This window comes from Nerophis ophidion, linkage group LG01 (assembly GCF_033978795.1).
Source record: "Nerophis ophidion isolate RoL-2023_Sa linkage group LG01, RoL_Noph_v1.0, whole genome shotgun sequence".
NCBI classification, from domain to species: Eukaryota; Metazoa; Chordata; class Actinopteri; order Syngnathiformes; family Syngnathidae; genus Nerophis; species Nerophis ophidion.
Window position 1 is genome coordinate 9,770,879 of NC_084611.1, and position 24,293 is coordinate 9,795,171.

Sequence of the window (24,293 nt, forward strand, 5' to 3'; positions counted from 1 at the left end):
AAAATGAGAGCTTTGCCTTCCGGCTCAGCTCCTTCTTCACCACAACGGATCGATACAGCGCCCGCATCACCGATCTCACCATCCACTCTTCCCTCACTCGTGAACAATCTCCGAGGTACTTGAACTCCTCCACTTGGGGGAAGGTCTCCTCCCCAACTTGGAGATGGCATTACAGTATTACATATTACCGTATATTATCATACTTCAATCAATCAATCAATGTTTATTTATATAGCCCCAAATCACAAATGTCTCAAAGGACTGCACAAATCATTACGACTACAACATCCTCGGAAGAACCCACAAAAGGGCAAGGAAAACTCACACCCAGTGGGCAGGGAGAATTCACATTCAGTGGGACGCCAGCGACAATGCTGACTATGAGAAACCTTGGAGAGGACCTCAGATGTGGGCAACCCCCCCCCTCTAGGGGACCGAAAGCAATGGATGTCGAGCGGGTCTAACATGATACTGTGAAAGTTCAATCCATAGTGGCTCCAAGACAGCAGTGAGAGTCCCGTCCACAGGAAACCATCTCAAGCGGATCAGCAGCGTAGAGATGTCCCCAACCGATACAGGCGAGCGGTCCATCCTGGGTCCCGACGAGCGGTCCATCCTGGGTCTCGACTCTGGACAGTCAGTACTTCATCCATGGTCATCGGACCGGACCCCCTCCACAAGGGAGGGGGGGACATAGGAGAAAGAAAAGAAGCGGCAGATCAACTGGTCTAAAAAGGAGGTCTATTTAAAGGCTAGAGTATACAGATGAGTTTTAAGATGAGACTTAAAATATGTTTTTGTCTAAATAAAAATACTTCACTATACAGTAAACTACCCATCAAATTAATAAAAAAAATTAGTATAAATTTTACGGTAAATTGAGAAAAACTACTACTGTTTTTTGCGTTAAAGTTCTGTTTGGATGGATGGATATTAGTTCCTGGCATTTGCGGGCCACATAAAATGACGTGGAGGGCCAGATCCGGCCCACGGTAGAGATGTCCGATAATGGCTTTTTTGCTGATATTCCGATATTGTCCAACTCTTAATTACCGATTCCGATATCAACCGATACCGATATATACAGTGGTGGAATTAACATATTATTATGCCTAATAGTGTTGTGATGCCCCGCTGGATGCATTAAACAATGTAACAAGGTTTTCCAAAATAAATCAACTCAAGTTTATTATTGAATTCATAAAGTGCATTATTTTTTTTAACAGCAGCTTGGAATTTGGGACATGCTCTCCCTGAGAGAGCATGAGGTTGAGGTGGGCGCGGTTGAGGGGGGGGTGGGTGTATATTGTAGCGTCCCGTAAGAGTTAGTGCTGCAAGGGGTTCCGGGTATTTGTTCTGTTTTGTTACGGTGCGGATGTTCTCCCAAAATGTTTGTCATTCTTGTTTGGTGTGGGTTCACAGTTGGGCGCATATTTGTAACAGTGTTAAAAGTTGTTTATACGGCCACCCTCAGTGTGACCTGTATGGTTGCTGACCAAGTATGCCTTGCATTCACTTGTGTGTGCTTGAAAAGTTGTAGATATTATGTCATTGGGCAAGTGCTTTTAAGGCATGCCCCCAATATATTTGTCCGGGTGGAAATTGGAAGAAATTTCAGAGAATGGTTGCCTTGGGAGATTTTCGTGAGGTTTATTGAAATTCGGGAGTCTCCCGGGAAAATTGGGAGGCTTGGCAAGTATGACTCGGAGATGCAACTGCTCTGTAGCGTACTGCTTCGTACAGCAGCGTTTTAAAAAGTATACATAGCTCGGCTGATGGAGTGGCCGTGCCAGCAACTTGAGGGTTGCCGGTACGATTCCCGCTTGTGCCATCCTAGTTACTGCCGTTGTGTCCTTGGGCAAGAAACTTTACCCACCTGCTCCCAGTGCCACCCACACTGGTTTAAATGTAACTTAGATATTGGGTGTCACCATGTAAAGCGCTTTGAGTCACTTGAGAAAAGTGCTATATAAATATAATTCACTTCACTACTTTTTGAAACCGATACCGATATTTTAAAGCAGTTTTTGGCCGATAATATCGGCAGTCTGATACTATCAGACATCTCTAGCCCACGGGCCTTGAGTTTGACACGAGTGTTCTGGGCGCTACAATACCTTGTACTACTTTATTTTGTTTTCACGTAAAAAAAAATAAAAAATTAAGTTTGCGGTGGCGCAATCAAATCCATTAAGGGGGAAACCTTGCCGGATTTTCAACATGGTGAAGCTACATCCTGTATCAGGTATCATTCAGAATTGAAGTGAATTAGTGAATTATATTTATATAGCGCTTTTCTCTAATGACTCAAAGCGCTTTACATAGTGAAACCCAATATCTAAGTTACATTTAAACCAGTGTGGGTGGCACTGGGAGCAGGTGGGTAAAGTGTCTTGCCCAAAGACACAACGGCAGTGACTAGGATGGCGGAAGCGGGAATCGAACCTGCAACCCTCAAGTTGCTGGCACGGCCACTCTACCAACCGAGCTATGCCGCCCCACAATTAGTGCAGTTGTCCCTAATGTTGAGCTCCTCCTTCCACAGTTTCCGAAATAACAGACAGCGACGCGGAAGAAATCCTGAAGAAAGCGACCGTGTCTCCCGACGATAGTCGGGTGGTCCGAATCCGAGGGATCCCGTTCTCCTGCACCGAGAAGGACATCGTCCTCTTCTTTTCTGGTAAGGACGCAGCGAGGTTAACACCGCTCTTGTGTCGCCCGCTCACGGGACACATTTATGTGGTTGAGGTCTGGACATCGTAGAGAACGGCATCACCATGATCAAAAACCGCCGAGGAAGGAACACGGGGGAAGCCTTCGTGAGGTTCGCCACGCAGCAAGCGGCGGACGAAGCCCTGCAGAGGGACAGACAGCTCATCTGGGAAAGGTAGTCTCACGGGATTCTGTGGCGTCGTGTCAGTCAAGTGACGTGTGTGTGTCCATGCTCAGGTACATCGAGGTGTTTGCCAGCACGGGCAGAGAGCTTCAGTCCAGATGGACAAATTTGTCGCCACCGAGCAGCGACATCACCAAGAAGAGGGTCTCCCCTCTGCACCCTCTGCACACCGGACCCGGTTAGACCTCTTCTCTTACTTTGGTTCGCTTTTTATTTTTTTTACAATATTAATTCCTACATCTCACCATTTTTAGAACATGCCAGGAAAAGTCCAGATCCTTCTTTTATTCCACCCGCAGTGTGGATTTTAAAGCACCAAAAATACAAACCCCGTTTCCATATGAGTTGGGAAATTGTGTTAGATGTAAATATAAACGGAATACAATAATTTGCAAATCCTTTTCAGCCCATATTCAGTTGAATATGCTACAAAGACAAGATATTTGATGTTCAAACTGCAGAGGGGTTAGTGCGTCTGCCTCACAATACGAAGTTCCTGCAGTCCTGGGTTCAAATCCAGGCTCGGGATCTTTCTGTGTGGAGTTTGCATGTTCTCCCCGTGAATGCGTGGGTTCCCTCCGGGTACTCCGGCTTCCTCCCACTTCCAAAGACATGCACCTGGGGATAGGTTGATTGACAACACTAAATTGGCCCTAGTGTGTGAATGTTGTCTGTCTATCTGTGTTGGCCCTGCGATGAGGTGGCGACTTGTCCAGGGTGTACCCTGCCTTCCGCCCGATTGTAGCTGAGATAGGCGCCAGCGCCCCCCGCGACCCCGAAAGGGAATAAGCGGTAGAAAATGGATGGATGGATGGACTCATGCCAAAGTAGTTGGGAAAGGGCATGTTCACCACTGTGTTACATCACCTTTTCTTTTAACAACACTCAATAAACGTTTGGGAACTGAGGAAACTAATTGTTGAAGCTTTGAAAGTGGAATTCTTTCCCATTCTTGTTTTATGAAGAGCTTCAGTCGTTCAACAGTCCGGGGTCTCCGTTGTCGTATTTTACGCTTCATAATGCGCCACACATTTTCGATGGGTGACCAGGTCTGGACTGCAAGGCGGGCCAGGAAAGTACACGCACTCTTTTTTTTTTTACGAAGCCACGCTGTTGTAACACGTGCTGAATGTGGCTTGGCATTGTCTTGCTGAAATAAGTCGGCGCCGGATGACACGATGTCGAATATTTCCAATAACAATTTGAAATGTGTACTTGTCAGACTACAGAACACATTTCCACTTTGCATCAGTCCATCTTAGATGATGTCGTGCCCAGAGAATCCGGTAGCGTTTCTGGATGTTGTTGATAAATGACTTTCTCTTTGCATAGTAAAGCTTTAACTTGCACTTACAGATGTAGTGACAAACTGTATTTAGTGACAGTGGTTTTCTGAAGTGTTCTTGAGCCCATGTGGTGATATCCTTTAGAGATTGATGTCGGTTTTTGATACAGTGCCGTCTGAGGGATCGAAGGTCACGGTCATTCAGTGTTGGTTTTTGGCCATGCCGCTTACGTGAAGTGATTTCTCCAGATTCTTTGAACCTTTTGATGATATTATGGACCGTAGATGTTGAAATCCCTGAATTTCTTGCAATTGCACTTTGAGAAACGTTCTTAAACTGTTTGACTATTTGCTCACGCAGTTGTGGACAAAGGGGTGTACCTCGCCCCATCCTTTCTTGTGAAAGACTGAGCAATTTTTGGAAAGCTGTTTTAATACCCAATCATGGCACCCACCTGTTCCCAATTAGCCTGCACACCTGCGGGATGTTCCAAATAAGTGTTTGATGAGCATTCCTCAACTCTATCAGTATTTATTGCCACCTTTCCCAAAATGGGACCCATTACCTCCCTGCTTGGCACTCAGCATCAAGGGTTGGAATTGGGGGTTAAATCACCAAAAATGATTCCCGGGCGCGGCCACCGCTGCTGCTCACTGCTCCCCTCACCTCCCAGGGGGTGATCAAGAGTGATGGGTCAAATACAGAGAATAATTTAGCCACACCTAGTGTGTGTGTGTGTCAATCATGGGTACTTTAACTTTTTAATTCCAACCCTTGATGCTGAGTGCCAACAGGGAGGCAATGGGTCCCATTTTTATAGACTTCGGTATGACTCTACAGTCTTTTGAGTCTCTTAGTACCGTATTTTACGGACTATAAGGCGCACTTAAAATCCTTTTCATTTTCTCAAAACTCGACAGTGCACCTAATGTACGGAATAATTTGGGTTGTACCTCAAAGCTATTTTATTTGGTACATGGTGCGATCAGTAGATGGCAGTCACACATAAGAGATATGTGTGGACTGCAATATGACTTAAGTAAACAACATCAACATTTTATATTTACTATTGAGAATATAGAACATTACACACGGCGTTAAAAAAATCTATCAAAATGTTTTAGTAGGACTTTGGTAAGCTATTAAGCCGCACCGCTTGATGGATTGTACTGTGCTTCAACATACGAGTATTTTTATGGTGTGTGTATAAGGTAAGACATTATCTGCCATTTTGTTTCATAATATTATGCAAAACCAAATTTTCTTACCTTCTGGTACCTGCTGATCTGCATTTGGGATCTGCATGAGTCCTGAAAACGACCAGATGAATGGGTATGCTGACTTATGCAGCAAATGATGACATTTGAAAAATAAGAGTGAGCCAGAAAATTACTATTTAGTCATTAAAGGTGTGTTATCTTCTCTAGTTGCTGCACCACGGCGTTCAAAGACCTCCAGACATTACGTCCACTTGAGAGGACTGTCTTTCCGTGCGTCTGGAGAAGACATCGTTAAGGTAAAAAAAAAAAAAAAATCAACAATGTTTTAGTGTTTATTTATTGTTTGAATGCTGTAAAGCACATTATAATCATCCTCGGCATTCAAAATGACACATGTTCTGAAAAATCCCAGAATTCCTACTTTTCAATACTACTGTTAGCATCCCTTTAACATTTTTCAATTGTTTACAATCATTCCACTTTTTCAGATATGTGTCTAATTGTAAACAGCCCCTTCATACATATATAAGTTGTGAAATGTTATCTATAAAAAAAATGTTTTTTTTACATACCTAATTATTTCCAAATAACACGGCAGTAAAACGGCCGATCAGACAAAACAGAAGTCATCATCTTGGACCCACCAGCTGCGGAAGCTGGCTCTCCAATCAGCTAAACAGACTCACGTTTTGGTGAATTTAATGAAGAATTTGTGAAAGTGAAACAGTACAAAAAGAATGCTGTTGTAAGTTAATAATACTAACATGGATCATGTGTGTTAGCATATTAGCTCACGCTAACAAGACTAGCTTAAATACATTACAATAGCGCGTGCAAATATGCATGAAAACACTCCCACAGACACCACACATAGGACGGTTTAATGAGCATGAATTGTTTTAGTTGTATTGTAAAACTTACAAACGTCGTTTGGGGTGATGAATGAGGAATCCCTATGAGTAGAAGATAAATAGGAGACCGAACGGCACCTGTCGGAATATCTTGGCTTTACCCTCGCACCTTTCCTTGATCAAAAACGTCTTGTCCACAGGTTTATTGACTGTAAGAAAGGGTCAAACAGAAAACACACACAAGCAAACTACAATAACAAACGCATTATGCTGTGTAGTGAGGTTAAATGGACAAAGAAACACCACAACATGTGTCTTTTAAACACTCTACCGCAAACTATGTTACTATTATAACATTCACTTCACAGTATGAAATGGCAGAAATAAGCATGACTTAGTTTTGGCAATAAAACATCCCAAATTACACCACAGCCAACAAATATCAACGATACATTCCAATGATACTTTGTTTGGCCTGCAAATTGAGCAGATGAAAAACTTTGTGCACTACCTCCAGCAATGCTGCCACCCGCTGTCTTAAAGGGGAACATTATCACAATTTCAAAAGGGTTAAAAACAATAAAAATCAGTTCCCAGTGGCTTGTTGTATTTTTTGAAGTTTTTTTTCAAAATTTTACCAGTCTCGGAATATCCCTAAATAAAGCTTTAAAGTGCCTTATTTTCGACTCTCTGCGAAGACACTGGCCATTTCCCTGTGACGTCACACAGTGCTGCCAATGTAAACAAACAATGACAGTGACATTAGCTCGGATTCAAACTCGGATTTCAGCGACTTAAGCGATTCAACAGATTACGCATGTATTGAAACAGATGGTTGGAGTATGAAAATATTGAAGAAACTGAAGCTATTGAGCGAATGGCTATTGACGCTATTCATAGCCATAGCATGGCCGAATAGCTGCGTTAGCATCGCCGGTAAAATGTGCGGACCAAACGATCAGGACTTTCGCATCTTTTGACACTGGAGCAACTTAAATCCGTCCATTTTTTCGCATTAAATGTGGGTGGGAGGAAACGTAATATAGTTGCAAATGCATCTGCAGGTTATCCATACATCTCTGTGCCATATCTGCTTTAGCACCGCCGGTAAATAGCATGTTAGCATCGATTAGCATAGCATGTTAGCATCGATTAGCTGCCAGTCAACATCAACAAAACTCACCTTTGTGATTTCGTTGACGTTATCGTTGCAAATGCATCTGCAGGTCATCCATACATCTCTGTTCCATATCTGCTTTAGATAGATAGATAGATAGTACTTTATTGATTCCTTCAGGAGAGTTCCTTCAGGAAAATTAAAATTCCAGCAGCAGTGTACAGAGTTGAGATCAATTTAAAGAAAAAAGTAAAAAGTAAATAATGGGGGTTTAAATGGAAACAAAATAGAGAAATATTACAATAAGAATACAAAATAAATAACAATATAACAGTAAAATAAGAATATAACAAGACAAAGTAGGCAGTAGTGACCATGTTATGAAAACGTATTGCACTGTTATTGTTTTGCATCCCCTGTCATCCTAATACCCCCCGTCCCCCGTCCCAGAGAGGAGTTCTACAGTCTAATGGCGTGTGGGACAAAGGAGTTCTTGAGTCTATTAGTCCTGCACTTGGGTTGAAGCAGTCTAGCACTGAACAAGCTCCTCTGGCTACTGATAAGGCTATGCAGAGGGTGACTGGCATCATCCAGGATGCTCACTAGTTTGTCAACAGTCCTCTTCTCTGCCACCGTCACCAGTGAGTCCAGTTTCATTCCCATTGTAGAACCGGCCCGCCTGATCAGTTTCTCAAGTCTGGAGCTGTCCTTCTTAGATGTACTGCTCCCCCAGCACACTACCATGTAGAACAGAACACTGGCAACCACAGACTGGTAGTACATCCACAGGAGTTTTCTACAAATGTCGAAGGAGTGCAGTCTCCTGAGGAAGTACAGCCTGCTCTGTCCTTTCTTGTACTGGTGGTCCGTGTTAACAGTCCAGTCCAGCTTATTGTCCACCCAAACCCCGAGGTACTTGAATGAGTCCACGGTCTGTACCTCAACTCCTTCGATCACAATAGGTTGTGACCGTGGACTCGACCTCCCAAAGTCAATGACCAGCTCCTTGGTCTTTGACGGATTGAGCTGCAAGAGGTTCGTGTGGCACCAGACAACAAAGTCACTCACCAGGTTCCGAAACTCCGACGATGGCTGTGTCATCTGCGTACTTCTGGATGTGACATAGCTCTGAGTTGTAGCAGAAGTCAGCGGTGTACAGGGTGAAGAGAAGAGGGGCCAGCACCGTTCCCTGCGGTGCTCCGGTGCTGCTGATCACAGTGTCAGACGTGATGTCCTTCAGTCTGACGTACTGTGGCCTGTCGGGGAGGTAGTTCGAAATCCAGGCAACCAGGCAGGGGTCCACTTGCATTTTGTAGAGCTTGTCCTGAAGGAGGCGGGGCTGGATGGTATTAAAGGCACTCGAGAAGTCCAGGAACAGGATCCTCACAGTGCCATTTCCCTTATCCAGCTGTGAGTGGGCTCGATGCAGCAGGTAAAGGATAGCATCCTCCACACCAACGCATGTTGCACCTGTGGTCTGAGGAGGCTGAAAAATAGCCGCTCCAATGTCTTCATTAGATGAGAGGTGAGCGCCACTGGTCTGTAGTCGTTCAGCTCACTGGGGCAGTTCTTTTTGGGAACTCGAACGATGCATGACGTCTTCCAGAGGGTGGGCACTCTTCCCAGCTGCAGGCTGAGGTTGAAGATCCTTTGAAGTGGTTCACCCAGTTCTGCAGCACAGGTCTTCAGGAGTCGGGGGCACAGCTTGTCTGGGCCTGCTGCTTTCTTAGGCTGTAGCTTCCTCAGTTGACCTCTGACCTGGTCCGCAGAGATGACTAATGTCTGCTTAGAGGTGGTGGAGGGGGGTGCTGCCATGGCTGGGGGGGAGGTGCATTGAGGGGAGCAGAAGAGGGGTTGGCTGTGATGGGAAGTGGGGGCCAGAGAGGACACGGGCTGGTTAAACCGGTTAAAGAAGTTATTCATCTCATTGGCCCTCTCTATTGTCCCCACAACAGCTCTGGTCTTTGTCTTGTGGCCTGTGATGGTTTTCACACCTTCCCAGACCTCCCTCATGTTGTTCTGCTCCAGCTTCTTCCTGTAGCTGTCCTTAGCCTCCCTCACACGTCGTTTCACCTCACGCTGTGCTGCTCTCATTGCCTCCCTGTCTCCACTCCTGAAGGCAGCTTTCTTCTTGTTGAGGACAGCTTTAACTTCTTGTGTTACCCAGGGTTTGTTATTAGGGTAGCACCGAACAGTCTTAGCAGGGCAGATCACGTCCACGCAGAAGTTGAGGTAATCTGTGAGACAGTGAGTCAGCCCATCAATGTCCTCACCCTGTGGAAGCAGCACGTCCCAGTCTGTGGTGTTGTAGCAATCTCTGAGGGCATCTTCCAATTCAGGGGACCACTTCCTCACATAGCAAATGTTAACAGGCTGTCTTTGGACCATGGGGGTGTATTTTGGCCGCAAATGAACAAGATTGTGGTCAGACTTCCCTAGTGGGGGTAGCACTGCTAGTAAATAGCATGTTAGCATCGATTAGCATAGCAAGTGTTAACAGGCTGTCTTTGGACCATGGGGGTGTATTTTGGCCGCAAATGAACAAGATTGTGGTCAGACTTCCCTAGTGGGGGTAGCACTGCTAGTAAATAGCATGTTAGCATCGATTAGCTGGCAGTCAACATCAACAAAACTCACCTTTGTGATTTCGTTGACTATCGTTGCAAATGCATCTGCAGGTTATCCATACATCTCTGTGCCATGTCTGCCTTAGCATCGCCGGTCAAATGTGGAGACACTCTGGCACATTCAATGGGGGTCTGGCGGCAGACACTTTGGCATCTTCGGGCCAGTGGTGCAACTTGAATCCCTCCCTGTTAGTGTTGTTACACCCTCCGACAACACACCGACGAGGCATGATGTCTCCAAGGTTCCAAAAATTTCTTGCCAGTGGTGCAACTTGAATCCCTCCCTGTTAGTGTTGTTACACCCTCCGACAACACACCGCCGAGGCATGATGTCTCCAAGGTTCCAAAAAATAGTCGAAAAAACGAAAATAACAGAGCTGAGACCCGGTGTTTGTAATGTGTTGAAAATGAAAAGGGCGGGTGTGTTACCACGGCGATGACGTCACATTCTGACGTCATCGCTTCCAGCGCGATAAACAGAAAGGCGTTTAATTCGCCAAAATTCACCCATTTAGAGTTTGGAAATCGGTTTAAAAAATAGATGGTCTTTTTTCTGCACCATCAAGGTATATATTGACGCTTACATAGGTCTGGTGATAATGTTCCCCTTTAAGCAGGAAGTGCACCTCACTGTTGAATTCCAAAATTAACTTACCGTATTTTTGGGATAATAAATCACTCCGGGGTATAAGTCGCAGCGGCCGAAAATGAATAGAATAGAATCGAGTTTTATTGTCATTATTGCAATGAACAGGTTCAAAGAACAACGAAATTGGAGCTCCTCCTAAGGTGCATATACAATATAATATATAATAATAATATATATATAATATATATAATATATATATACATCCATCCATCCATCCATCATCTTCCGCTTATCCGAGGTCGGGTCGCGGGGGCAGCAGCCTAAGCAGGGAAGCCCAGACTTCCCTCTCCCCAGCCACTTCGTCTAGCTCTTCCCGAGGGATCCCGAGGCGTTCCCAGGCCAGCCGGGAGACATAGTCTTCCCAACGTGTCCTGGGTCTTCCCCATGGCCTCCTACCAGCTGGACGTGCCCTAAACACCTCCCTAGGGAGGCGTTCGGGTGGCATCCTGACCAGATGCCTGAACCACCTCATCTGGCTCCTCTCGATGTGGAGGAGCAGCGGCTTTACGTTGAGTTCCACCCGGATGGCAGAGCTTCTCACCCTATCTCTAAGGGAGAGACCCGCCACACGGCGGAGGAAATATCTTAAGTGCACAGGAAGCCAGTGCAGGTGAGCCAGTACAGGCGTAATGTGATCAAACTTTCTTGTTCTTGTCAAAAGTCTAGCAGCCGCATTTTGTACCAACTGTAATCTTTTAATGCTAGACATGGGGAGACCCGAAAATAATACGTTACAGTAATCGAGACGAGACGTAACAAACGCATGGATAATGATCTCAGCGTCTTTAGTGGACAAAATGGAGCGAATTTTAGCGATATTACGGAGATGAAAGAAGGCCGTTTTAGTAACGCTTTTAATGTGTGACTCAAAGGAGAGAGTTGGGTCGAAGATAATACCCAGATTTTTTACAGAGTCACCTTGTTTTATTATTTGGTTGTCAAATGTTAAAGTTGTATTATTAAATAGAGGTCGGTGTCTAGCAGGACCGATAATCAGCATTTCCGTTTTTTTGGCATTAAGTTGCAAAAAGTTAGCGGACATCCATTGTTTAATTTCATTAAGACACGCCTCCAGCTGACTACAATCCGGCGTGTTGGTCAGCTTTAGGGGCATGTAGAGTTGGGTGTCATCAGCATAACAGTGAAAGCTAATATAGAACATGGGTAGGGAACCTATGGCTCTAGAGCCAGATCCGGCTCTCAGATTAATCTTAGCTGACATTGCTTAACACGATAAGTAATGAATATAATTCCCCTGGTAATCACAGTGTCAAAAATAACGTTCAAATGATAAAACATTCTCATGCATTTTAATCCAACCATCTATTTTCTTTCGCACCTGTTCAAGAAGTTGCATTATTGGTAAGAAGTGTTATATATTTATTATTGGTTAGCTTTAATAATGTTATTAAAAAGAATATTTCGGACTATAAGTCACAGTTTTTTTCATAGTTTGGCTCGGGGTGCGACTTATATTCAGGAGCGATTTATGTGTGAAATTATTAACACCGTAAAATATCAAATATTTAGCTCATTCACGTAAGAGACTAGACAGATGAGGAAACGGCGCATTGACTACTTTTGGAGTTGGCAGAGTTGTTCAGAAGCGACACCGAGGAGGAAGATTTCATGGGATTTATCGATTAGGAGTGACAGATTGGTAAAGGTATAGCATGTTCTATATGTTATAGTTATTTGAATGACTCTTACCATAATATGTTAGGTTAACATACCAGGCACCTTCTCAGTTGCTTATTTATGCCTCATATAATTATATATAATTATTCAGCCTGTTGCTCACTATTCTTTATTTATTTTAAATTGCCTTTCAAATGTCTATTCTTGGTGTTGGGTTTTATCAAATAAATGTCCCCAAAAAATGCGACTTATATATATTTTTTTCTTCTTTATTGTGCATTTTCGGCAGGTGCAATTTATACTCCGGAGCGACTTATGCTCCGAAAAATACGGTACTCTAAAAATGTTGGTCTTAAAAATGCACACATTTAGTTGTCCATCCATCCATCCATCATCTTCCGCTTATCCGAGGTCGGGTCGCGGGGGCAGCAGCCTAAGCAGGGAAATCGAGACTTCCCTCCCCCCAGTCACTTCGTCTAGCTCTTCCCGGGGGATCCCGAGGCGTTCCCAGGCCAGCTGGGAGACATAGTCTTCCCAACGTGTCCTGGGTCTTCCTCGTGGCCTCCTACCAGCTGGACGTGCCCTAAACACCTCCCTAGGGAGGCGTTCGGGTGGCATCCTGACCAGATGCCCGAACCACCTCATCTGGCTCCTCTCGATGTGGAGGAGCAGCGGCTTTACTTTGAGTTCCTCCCGGATGGCAGAGCTTCTCACCCTATCTCTAAGGGAGAGACCCAAACTCATTTCGGTCGCTTGTACCCGTGATCTTATCCTTTCGGTCATGACCCAAAGCTCATGACCATAGGTGAGGATGGGAACGTAGATCGACCGGTAAATTGAGAGCTTTGCCTTCCGGCTCAGCTCCTTCTTCACCACAACGGATCGATACAACGTCCGCATTACTGAAGACGCCGCACCGATCCGCCTGTCGATCTCACGATCCACTCTTCCCTCACTCGTGAACAAGACTCCTAGGTACTTGAACTCCTCCACTTGGGGCAGGGTCTCCTCCCCAACCCGGAGATGGCACTCCAGCCTTTTCCGGGCGAGAACCATGGACTCGGACTTGGAGGTGCTGATTCTCATTCCGGTCGCTTCACACTCGGCTGCGAACCGATCCAGTGAGAGCTGAAGATCCCGGTCAGATGAAGCCATCAAAACCACATCATCTGCAAAAAGCAAAGACCTAATCCTGCGGTCACCAAACCGGAACCCCTCAATGCCTTGACTGCGCCTAGAACTTCTGTCCATAAAAGTTATGAACAGAATCGGTGACAAAGGACAGCCTTGGCGGAGTCCAACCCTCACTGGAAACGTGTTCGACTTACTGCCGGCATTGCTGGCTGCTGACATTTAGTTGTATTCAGTGTTAAAAAATATGATATGGCTCTCACGGAAATACATTTTTGGAAATATTTGGCTTTCATGGCTCTCTCACCCAAAAATGTTCCCAACCCCTGATATCGAACATGCTATATGTTTACCAAACAATCTGTCACTCCTAATCGATAAATCCCATGAAATATTCTTCCTTGATGTCTCTTCTAAACAACTCTGCCAACTCCAAAGGTATAGCTCGGTTGGTAGAGCGGCCGTGCCAGCAACTTGAGGGTTGCAGGTTCGATCCCCGCTTCCGTCCTCCTAGTCACTGACGTTGTGTCCTTGGGCAAGACACTTGACCCCCCTGCTCTCGGTGCCACCCACACTGGTTTGAATGTAAAAATTAGATATTGGGTTTCACTATGTAAAGCGCTTTGAGTCACTAGAGAAAAAGCGCTATATAAATATAATTCACTTCACTTCACCCTTCCTCTTGTCGTTTTCTGCTGCATATTTCACTACGTCCAGCTTGTAACCTGCAGTACATGATTTCCTTTCCGGTGCCATTTTTGTTCCGCCCTTCTCAGTTTTTATAAGTCACCGCCAACGTTGATATGATCCATTTAAAATAGCTACGGCAGTAGCATTCCATTACCCACAATGCATTTCTGCCTTGACCCTCCCCTGCTGAATTCTTATTGGTTGACGTGTGTGTGACGATTGCTGACATTTTCTTCGTCTCTTCCGCGAATGAGCTAAATAATATTATTTGATATTTTTTACGGCAATGTGTTAATAATATCACACATAAGTCCGGACTTATGTGTGACTATAAAAATACTGCGAATTATAGTCCGAAAAATACGGTATAAACACCGGTATCCTGCCTTCCTTAAGCACACCTGTACACGAAGGCGGTAAGTTCAACACCAGGTTGACTGACGGAGGCCAGGTTTATTGACAATTGAAAGGGTGCAACTGTAGGACACAAACATTGTACATGTTGAATTGAATTGAATTATATTTATATAGCGCTTTTTCTCTAGTGACTCAAAGCGCTTTACATAGTGAAACCCAATATTTAAGTTACATTCAAACCAGTGTGGGTGGCACCGGGAGCAGGTGGGTAAAGTGTCTTGCCCAAGGACACAACGGCAGTGTCTAGGATGACGGAAGCGGGAATCGAACCTGCAACCCTCAAGTTGCTGGCACGGCCACTCTACCAACCGAGCCAAATGCCTGAATAAAATGAACTTAATAATGTCCTATCACAGACCACAGATTATCAAGTATTCCATTTGAATTAAATCTAAGTTTAACTTTGTCACTCACTACTGTACGTGTTGTTATAATTATCAAACACCAGTGACGAGCGTTCTGCTGTTTACCGGTAAATTGTCTTAAGCAACAGTACAACAAACGTCCACTAGATGGAGGCAGATGACAACAAATGAAAGTTAGACGAGTGACGAAATCAGAGCTGGTCTAACATCGTTAAACACGCACATTTCGGACTTGAGTTACTGCAAGAACTGTGCGGCTCCTTTAACATACTGTGTAGTCTTGTTTACTTGTTCTCGGAAATTAGACTTGCTTTGACAGGAGCATAAACACTCCAGGACTCTGTTTTAGACCAGCTGAAAATCCAGCACTAAATGGGTTTTTACCCAAACATGGTTGCTACAGCAGATCCTATAACTTTTGTTATCGTTCGAGTTGACTGCAGTATTTTTTTATAAAGTTGGAAGAGCTCAGTTGATTTAAAGTTACTTTTTACACATCCATCCATCATCTTCCGCTTATCCGAGGTCGGGTCGCGGGGGCAACAGCCTAAGCAGGGAAGCCCAGACTTCCCTCTCCCCAGCCACTTCGTCCAGCTCTTCCCGGGGGATCCCGAGGCGTTCCCAGGCCAGCCGGGAGACATAGTCTTCCCAACGTGTCCTGGGTCTTCCCCGTGGCCTCCTACCGGTTGGACGTGCCCTAAACACCTCCCTAGGGAGGCGTTCGGGTGGCATCCTGACCAGATGCCCGAACCACCTCATCTGGCTCCTCTCCATGTGGAGGAGCAGCGGCTTTACTTTGAGTTCCTCCCGGATCCTTTTAAACCCAATTCTTGAACCATCAGATTGTAACTTACCAGAGGTGGGTAGAGTAGCCAGAAATTGTACTCAAGTAAGAGTACTGTTACTTTAGAGATGTATTACTCAAGTAAAAGTAAGAAGTAGTCACCCAAATATTTACTTGAGTAAAAGTAAAAAGTATGTTGTGAAAAAACTACTCAAGTACTGAGTAACTGATGAGTAACCTGTTTGTTTAATGATTACGGCAACAAATAATGCACAAAAACATAAAAATAGCAACGAGCAAATTCAGAGCTAGGAATATCTCTTAAGCAACTAAAACAATATTATATATTAAATAATAATACATTAAAATAAAAAAAAATTAAGGCAAATTGAGCCACAATAACTTAACAGCACCATAGGCTCAGTAGGCATTGATTGATTGATTGAAACTTGTATTAGTAGATTGCACAGTACAGTACATATTCTGTACAATTGACCACTAAATGGTAACACCCTAATAAGTTTTTTAACGTTAATCAATTACTTAGTAAATGACCAAGTCGAGGTGATCTACCTCATATATACATACACACATATCATATATATATATATATATATATATATATATATATACATACCTTTATATATACAGTATATAATGTATATTTATTTATTTTGCCGTTTTTGTTCACATGTTAAAGGTGTTTTAATGAATATACATGCATGTTTAACATATAGATTCCTATCTTTAATGAAGACAAAAATATAAGTTGGTGTATTACCTGATTCTGATGACTTGCATTGATTGGAGTCAGACAGTATAGTGCTGATAAAGTCCCGGTTTTCAAATGGAGAAAAAAAGTTCCTCCTTCCTGTCTAATACCACATGAAAGTCGTTGGTTTTTGGCATCTTATTTGTCCAGCTTCCATATTCGTTTTTATACACTTTACAAGAAATACATTGGCGGCAAACTCGGTAGCTTGCTAGCTTGTTTGCGCTGGCTTTCGGAGACTCTTATTTTGTTAGCGCAGGCGCGATGGAGCGGCGCTTTTATTGTGAAGACAGGAACTGTGCGATCAGTCTTTAGGCTTTTGACGGGAAGTACGGTTGAAATAAAAAGTGTCTTTTTTCCTTTACACTTTTGATTGATTGAAACTTGTATTAGTAGATTGCACAGTACAGTACATATTCCGCACAATTGACCACTAAATGGTAACACCCCAATACGGTTTTCAACTTTTTTAGGTCGGATTCCACGTGTGACGGTCACGTGACCGCCTGGTTTTGTTTGATTGGTCCAACGTCACCAGTGACTGCATTTGATTGGTGAAACGCAGGCATGCGTATCCTACTTTGAATGCGTGTCTGACAAAATCAAAACAAACAAAACAAACATTAACAGATCGATTAAAAAAAGTAGCGAGTAGCGAGCCGATTGCAGATAAATGGAGCGGAGTAAAAGTAGCGTTTCTTCTCTATAAATATACTCAAGTAAAAGTATGTTGCATAAAAACTACTCTTAGAAGTACAATTTATCCCAAAAGTTACTCAAGTAGATGTAAAGGAGTAAATGTAGCGCGTTACTACCCACCTCTGTAACTTAGTTTGATTTATATAACGTTTTTGGGAGCATACAAAAGCTGGCACGCTCAATCTTTTATCTTTTCCTCAAGAATTTTCTCTGGAAATGTGTTAAGTTATGTTCAAGAATGTGTCAACAAAGCATTTTCTTCCAAAAAAACCCCCAAAAACACACATTTCACAGCTAAATATGATTCATCGTGTACTTATAAACATTAAAGATAGTTACATACCAACGATGCCACGAACAGCAAAAGATGTAATAGTTGTTTGCTGAGAAACACGAGGAGGGAAGTGGAGTTGTGCGCACTAGTTTGAAATGCTTCCGGAGTCTAAACACGTGACCTACCTACGCGTTTCTTATAGGTACAGCTAGCTTAGCAGAACCGATTGAAATGACTTCGCAATAAACACACACTAAATCCGTGGTTCTCAAACGTTTTGTGTCATCCCCCACTTTGGACAAGGGGGAGTTTTCAAGCCCCATCGCCCCAACACAACGCTAATGCCAAGCTTAACATTTTCCAATTTATTGAACATCAGGTCACATTCAATCAATCAATCAATGTTTGCTTATAGAGCCCTAAATCACTAGTGTCTCAAAGGGCTGCACAAACCACCACGACATCCTCGGTAGGCCCACATAAGGGCAAGGAAAACTCACACCCAGTGGGACGTCGGTGACAATGATGACTATGAGAACCTTGGAGAGGAGGAAAGCAATGGATGTCGAGCGGGTCTAACATGATACTGTGAAAGTTCAATCCACAATGGATCCAACACAGTCGCGAGAGTCCAGTCCAAAGAGGATCCAAGACACAGCAGCGAGAGTCCCGTTCACAGCGGAGCCAGCAGGAAACCATCCCAAGCGTAGGCGGACCAGCAGCGCAGAGATGTCCCCAGCCGATACACAGGCGAGCAGTACATGGCCACCGGATCGGACCGGACCCCCTCCACACGGGAGAGTGGGACATAGAAGAAAAAGAAAAGAAACGGCAGATCAACTGGTCTAAAAAGGGAGTCTATTTAAAGGCTAGAGTATACAAATGAGTTTTAAGGTGAGACTTAAATGCTTCTACTGAGGTGGCATCGCGAACTGTTACCGGGAGGGCATTCCAGAGTACTGGAGCACGAACGGAAAATGCTCTATAGCCCGCAGACTTTTTTTGGGCTTTGGGAATCACTAATAAGCCGGAGTCCTTTGAACGCAGATTTCTTGCCGGGACATATGGTACAATACAATCGGCAAGATAAGATGGAGCTAGACCGTGTAGTATTTTATACGTAAGTAGTAAAACCTTAAAGTCACATCTTAAGTGCACAGGAAGCCAGTGCAGGTGAGCCAGTACAGGCGTAATGTGATCAAACTTTCTTGTTCTTGTCAAAAGTCTAGCAGCCGCATTTTGTACCAACTGTAATCTTTTAATGCTAGACATGGGGAGACCCGAAAATAATACGTTACAGTAGTCGAGGCGAGACGTAACAAACGCATGGATAATGATCTCAGCGTCTTTAGTGGACAGAATGGAGCGAATTTTAGCGATATTACGGAGATGAAAGAAGGCCGTTTTAGTAACGCTTTTAATGTGTGCCTCAAAGGAGAGAGTTGGGTCGAAGATAATACCCAGATTCTTTACCGTGTCGCCTTGTTTAATTGTTTGGTTGTCAAATGTTAGAGTTGTATTATTAAATAGAGTTCGGTGTCTAGCAGGACCGATAATCAGCATTTCCGTTTTTTTGGCGTTGAGTTGCAAAAAGTTAGCGGACATCCATTGTTCAAGTCGTATACATTCAAACTCAATAAGATAAAATAACATCAAGTTCATTAATAAATAAAACAACTACTCTGCCAGTTTTCTTTGAAAGAAATCAAGTGGCTTATTGAGGAGGTTGGGGTGTGTGGTCTCAAAATGTCTCTTTAATTTGTTGGGTCTCATGCTAGCGGTTTTAGACACAGGGGTCTGCCCTCTGCTCCCATCACTGTTGCCGTGAATCTAAGAGCAAGATACCCTTCATCATGTTTTCTTTTCGGTCGGCTTTTTGGTTGATTATGCCCGTCAGATTTTTGTTTCTCTGCAGGCGCTGACTCTGGCTCGACGACCTATGTCAGGGGTGCCCATTACGTCGATCGCGAGCTACCTGTCGACCGCGGGGGGTGTGTCAGTCGATCTCCAGCCAGGCTTTTAAAAAAAATAGACCTAAAAATTAGCGATCATCAATCTTCACCAAGACGTCACTTAAATGACATTCACGGTACCGGAGGGTCTTGTGAGATGACGCTGGCTGCTGCAAGATCATTATTATGAAAATATGACCGAGAGGAAGGCAAGAAACACTTTTTATTTCAACAGACTCTGGCGCCGTACCTTCCGTCAAAACTCTAAAGGCCGACTGCACATTTCCTATCTTCACAATAAAAGCCCTGCTTCATGCTGCCTGCGCTAACTAAATACAGAGTCTCGGAAAACTGGCGTGCACAAGCGATCCCTCAGAAAGCTGGCGTGCACATCGCCAGCTTTCCGAGACTCTTATTTTGTTAGCGCAGGCAGCATGAAGCAGGGCTTTTATTGTGAAGATAGGAAATGTGCAGTCGGCCTTTAGAGTTTTGACGGAAGGGACGGCGCAAAAGTCTGTTGAAATAAAAAGTGTTTCTCGCCTTCCTCTCTGTCATTTTTTCATAATAATGAACTGGCAGCAGCCAGCGTCATCTCACAAGACCCTCGGGTGCCGTGAATGTCAATCAAGCAAGCTACGGAATTTGCCGCCAATGTTTTTCTTGTAAAGTGTATGGAAGCTGGATGAATTAGATGCCAAAAACCAACCACTTTCATGTGGTATTGTACAGAAAGGACAACTTTTTTTTCTCCTCCATTTGAAAATGTGGGCGTTATCATCATTACTGTCTGATTCCAATCAATGCAAGTCATCAGAATCAGGTAATACACCAACTTATATTCTTGTCTTTGTGAAAGAAAGACATCTATATGTGTTACACATGCTTGTATTATCATTAAACACATTTAACTTGTTTACAAAAATGTCTCTTTCATAAATAAATAAATATAAATGATATATATAAATGAGGTAGATCCCCTCGAGTTGGTCAATTGAAAAGTAGCTCGCCTGCAGAAAAAGTGTGGGCACCCCTGACCTACGGTGCGAGTCACAAATGTATCCATTTTGTGTAATTGTGGTCCACACATTAGCCTGCGACCTATCCGCGTGAAAGATTGTTCCGCTTAGCCCCGCCCCCATTGGTTACTGTTGCTATGTCTGTCAAAACTTTCGCTCCTACCTAGAAAAATAGGTAATTATATGGCGGATTTCACAGACAGAATCACAGTGATTTACAGTGTGTAAAAAATGAAAGTATAGTAAAAAAAAAAAAAAAATCTAAGAATATAATAAAAAAATAAAAATTAAAGTGAAATTTCCTCCCGTTCCTCGCGCCCCACCTGTCATGTCTCTATTCCCCACCACACTTTGAGAAACGCTGCACTAAATAGAGTAATCTTAATAACTTAGGCAGAACAACTGGTTTTACACATATTTTTTTTTAAAATTCACCAAAAAAGACCGAACACTTGTACTTATGGTTCAAAGTAGGGCTCGGTGATATCGATATACCGCCGGTTTGTCTCTGTGCAATATAGAAAAAGACCATATCGTGATATTGGAGTATACGTTCTCACGCAGTTGCTTTTAGCTGCGGGCATTGCCCTACAGGTGTTCCACTCTTTCTTTTCTCTCCTTCTCACAGAGACTTAAAACAAGCGCACCTTCTTACACAGCAGACAGGTAGCGACACGGTAACGTTAGCTGTGATGCTAACTAGTGGTAATACGAGAGAAAGAAGGTGCGAATCTGGTAACAAATGAGGAATTATTCCCCAAGAAAAACAGCAGGGGGTACATTGTCTGGCGGTGGTTTGGCTTCAAACGGCAAGATGTCGAACAATTATGCGGCAAAAAGTAGCAGCACTGCAAATGTAGCAACATTCGAAAAGTCACCCGCTGGAGAATGAAGAGTGCTTGAAACTCCGCATGTCAACATCTCCGTTTGGTGCCACACCAACTATTTCCACAAAAGTGCACTTTATTTGTTTCAAACTATTGTAGTGGCGTTCTGTACAAAAAGCGCACTTAAATTTAGTGTTGATATGTCATCTTAGTGACATCATGCACAAAAGTGCACTCATAGCTTTTTTTTTAAAATGTCTGACAATCTTGCACTTTCTGTTTTGAAAATGACATGAATGTTTGTGCTTAACTCTTTAATAAATACACTTTTGGTCAATTAACTTTATTTCCCGCATCATTGGAAAAGTCGCCCGCTCGAGATTGAAGAGTGCTTGAAACTCCGCATGTCAACATCTCCGTTTGGTGCCACACCAACAAAATGCCGAAGCAACTATTTCCACAAAAGTGCACTTTATTTGTTTTTAAACTATTGTAGTGGCGTTCTGTACAAAAAGTTCACTTAAATTTAGTGTCGTTTTGATATGTCATCTTAGTGACATCATGCACAAAAGTGCACTTTATTTGTTTTAAACTATTGTAGTGGCGTTCTGTACAAAAAGTGCACTTAAATTTAGTGTTGTTTTGATATGTCATCTTAGTGACGTCATGCACAAAAGTGCACTCATAGCTTTTTTTTTTAAAATGTCTGACAATCTTGCACTTTCTGTTTTGGAAATGACATGAATGTTTGTGCTTAATAACTCTTTAATAAATACACTTTTGGTCAATTAACTTTATTTCCCGCATCATTGGAAAAGTCACCCGCTCGAGATTGAAGAGTGCTTGAAACTCCGCATGTCAACATCTCCGTTTGGTGCTCACCAACTATTTCCACAAAAGTGCACTTTATTTGTTTTTAAACTATTGTAGTGGCGTTCTGTACAAAAAGTGCACTTAAATTTAGTGTTGTTTTGATATGTCATCTTAGTGACATCATGCACAAAAGTGCACTCATGGCTTTTTTTTAAAATGTCTGACAATCTTGCACTTTCTGTTTTGAAAATGACATGAATGTTTGTGCTTAATAACTTTTAATAAATACACTTTGGGTCAATTAACTTTATTTGCCTCTCTGCATGAAAGTTTAAAAATAGCATATATTAATGCAGTATGAAGAAGGTTTTAATGTAGACACATAGAATCATCATACTGCTGTGATTATATGTATCAAGTTTTCATTCAAGGCTAAGGCAAAACATGGAGATATATATTGTGTATCGTGACATGGCCTAAAAATAGAGATATTTATAAAAAGCCCTATCGGCCAGCCCTAGTTCAAAGCACTAAACAGAAGGGGATACTGTATAGATCAGGGGTGCCCACACTTTTTCTGCAGGCGAGCTACTTTTCAATTGACCAACTCGAGGGGATCTACCTCATTTATATATATCATTTATATTTATTTATTTATGAAAGAGACATTTTTGTTAACAAGTTAATGGTGTTTAATGATAATACAAGCATGTTTAACACACACAGATTCCTTTCTTTCATGAAGACAAGAATATAAGTTGGTGTATTACCTGATTCTGATGACTTGCATTGATTGGAATCAGACAGTAATGATGATAACGTCCACATTTTCAAATGGAGAAAAAAAGTCCTCCTTTCTGTCCAATACCACATGAAAGTGGTTGGATTTGGCATCTCATTTGTCCAACTTGCATACTCGTTTTTAAACACTTTGTTATGAGAGTAGTATATGTGTGTGTGGCCCTTTTAATGCGTTGACAGCAGGTGAGTGACGTCAGTGAGTGTGCGGGTGGGCAAGCAAGTGAGAAAGCGGTCGCTGAGGGCGGGGGAGAAATACATTGGCATCAAACTCCGTAGCTTGCTAGCTTTCTGAGACTCTTATTTTGTTAGCACAGGCAGGATGAAACAGGTCTTTTATGGTGAAGACAGGAAGTGTGCAGTCGGTCTTTAGAGTTTTGACAGTAGGTACGGAGTCTCTAGAAATAAAATGTGTTTCTCTGCGTCCGCTCTGTTAAGTGATTTTTTTCTTAAATATGAGCTCGCAGCAGCCAGCGTCATCTCACAAGATCCTCGGGTGCCGAGAATGTCAAACAACTGACGAAAGTGAAGTCTTGGTATGATTGATGATTGCTCATTTTTATGTCTATTTTTTAATGCCTGGCTTGAGATCGACTGACACACCCTCCGAGATCGACGCAATGCCCACCCCTGGTCTAGACCTTCACCCCGCAGCACCTGCAGTGTCGAAAAGATGGCGGCATAGCACAAACAATAACACACCTTTCATGAAAACTCTTCGCATTATGGCCGTCGGCGAAGAAAAATCCATAAAATTAGCCGCACTTTCTTATAAGCCGCAGGGCTCAAAGCGTAGGAAAAAGAAAAAAAAAAAACTAGCGTACTTAAATCCGCCTCTCCATGCCAACCGTTAGCTTTTCAGCATTAACAAATTTTTTTTTTTTTTTTTTTAAATGGCTTTCTTATTGTTGTCATTACTCATTTTCAAAAATGTTTTCATCTCCGCCAGTTCTTCTCCCCGCTGTCGGTGTCCATGATCCGCCTCGAGCTCGGTCCAAACGGGCGGCCGAGCGGCGAGGCCGACGTTTACTTCGACTGCCACGAGGACGCGGTGGCGGCCATGTCCCACGACAGAATGAACATAGGTGAGGCGGTCAGCAGGAATAGCACCATCATCCTAAACAACTGCACTCTCTGACTTTCACACCAACATTTCAAGAGAAGCTGCTAGTTCCAGAAAAAGGGAGTCGCTTACAGCCACGGCGTTTCAAACCGAATCCCTTTTGTGTCACTTTAGGTGAACGATACATCGAATTGTTTCTGAACTCCGATTCCGACTATGGAAGTTAAAAGAAATTCCAGAACGTCGGCTTGTAAACCAGGTGAGAACTTTTCTTTCCTTTGCTTCCTTTTTGTTACCATTGAAAACATTTCTTTCTCTCTTTCAGCAGGGTGCCTGAAGCCACAAGCATGAGACGCCGGTATATTTATGTATGACAGCAAACATTACAAATAAAACAACTGGAATGTT

At 43.2% G+C, this 24,293-nt stretch overlaps 1 protein-coding gene across 2 annotated transcripts in view; it reads left to right on the forward strand.

Annotated features, from left to right (window-relative positions):
• Positions 1 to 24,293, forward strand: part of grsf1 (G-rich RNA sequence binding factor 1) — a 36,069-nt gene extending 11,776 nt beyond the window's left edge. Inside the window, exons 5-11 of one of the 2 annotated variants that reach the window (XM_061895872.1) lie at positions 2,546 to 2,680; positions 2,749 to 2,887; positions 2,950 to 3,074; positions 5,610 to 5,698; positions 23,772 to 23,907; positions 24,060 to 24,144; positions 24,211 to 24,293. In XM_061895872.1, coding sequence (XP_061751856.1) covers positions 2,546 to 2,680; positions 2,749 to 2,887; positions 2,950 to 3,074; positions 5,610 to 5,698; positions 23,772 to 23,907; positions 24,060 to 24,112 — 677 coding nt within the window. In that variant the 3' untranslated portion in view covers positions 24,113 to 24,144; positions 24,211 to 24,293. The remainder of the gene's footprint in view (positions 1 to 2,545; positions 2,681 to 2,748; positions 2,888 to 2,949; positions 3,075 to 5,609; positions 5,699 to 23,771; positions 23,908 to 24,059; positions 24,145 to 24,210) is intronic. The other variant, XM_061895881.1, reaches the window with a different exon arrangement.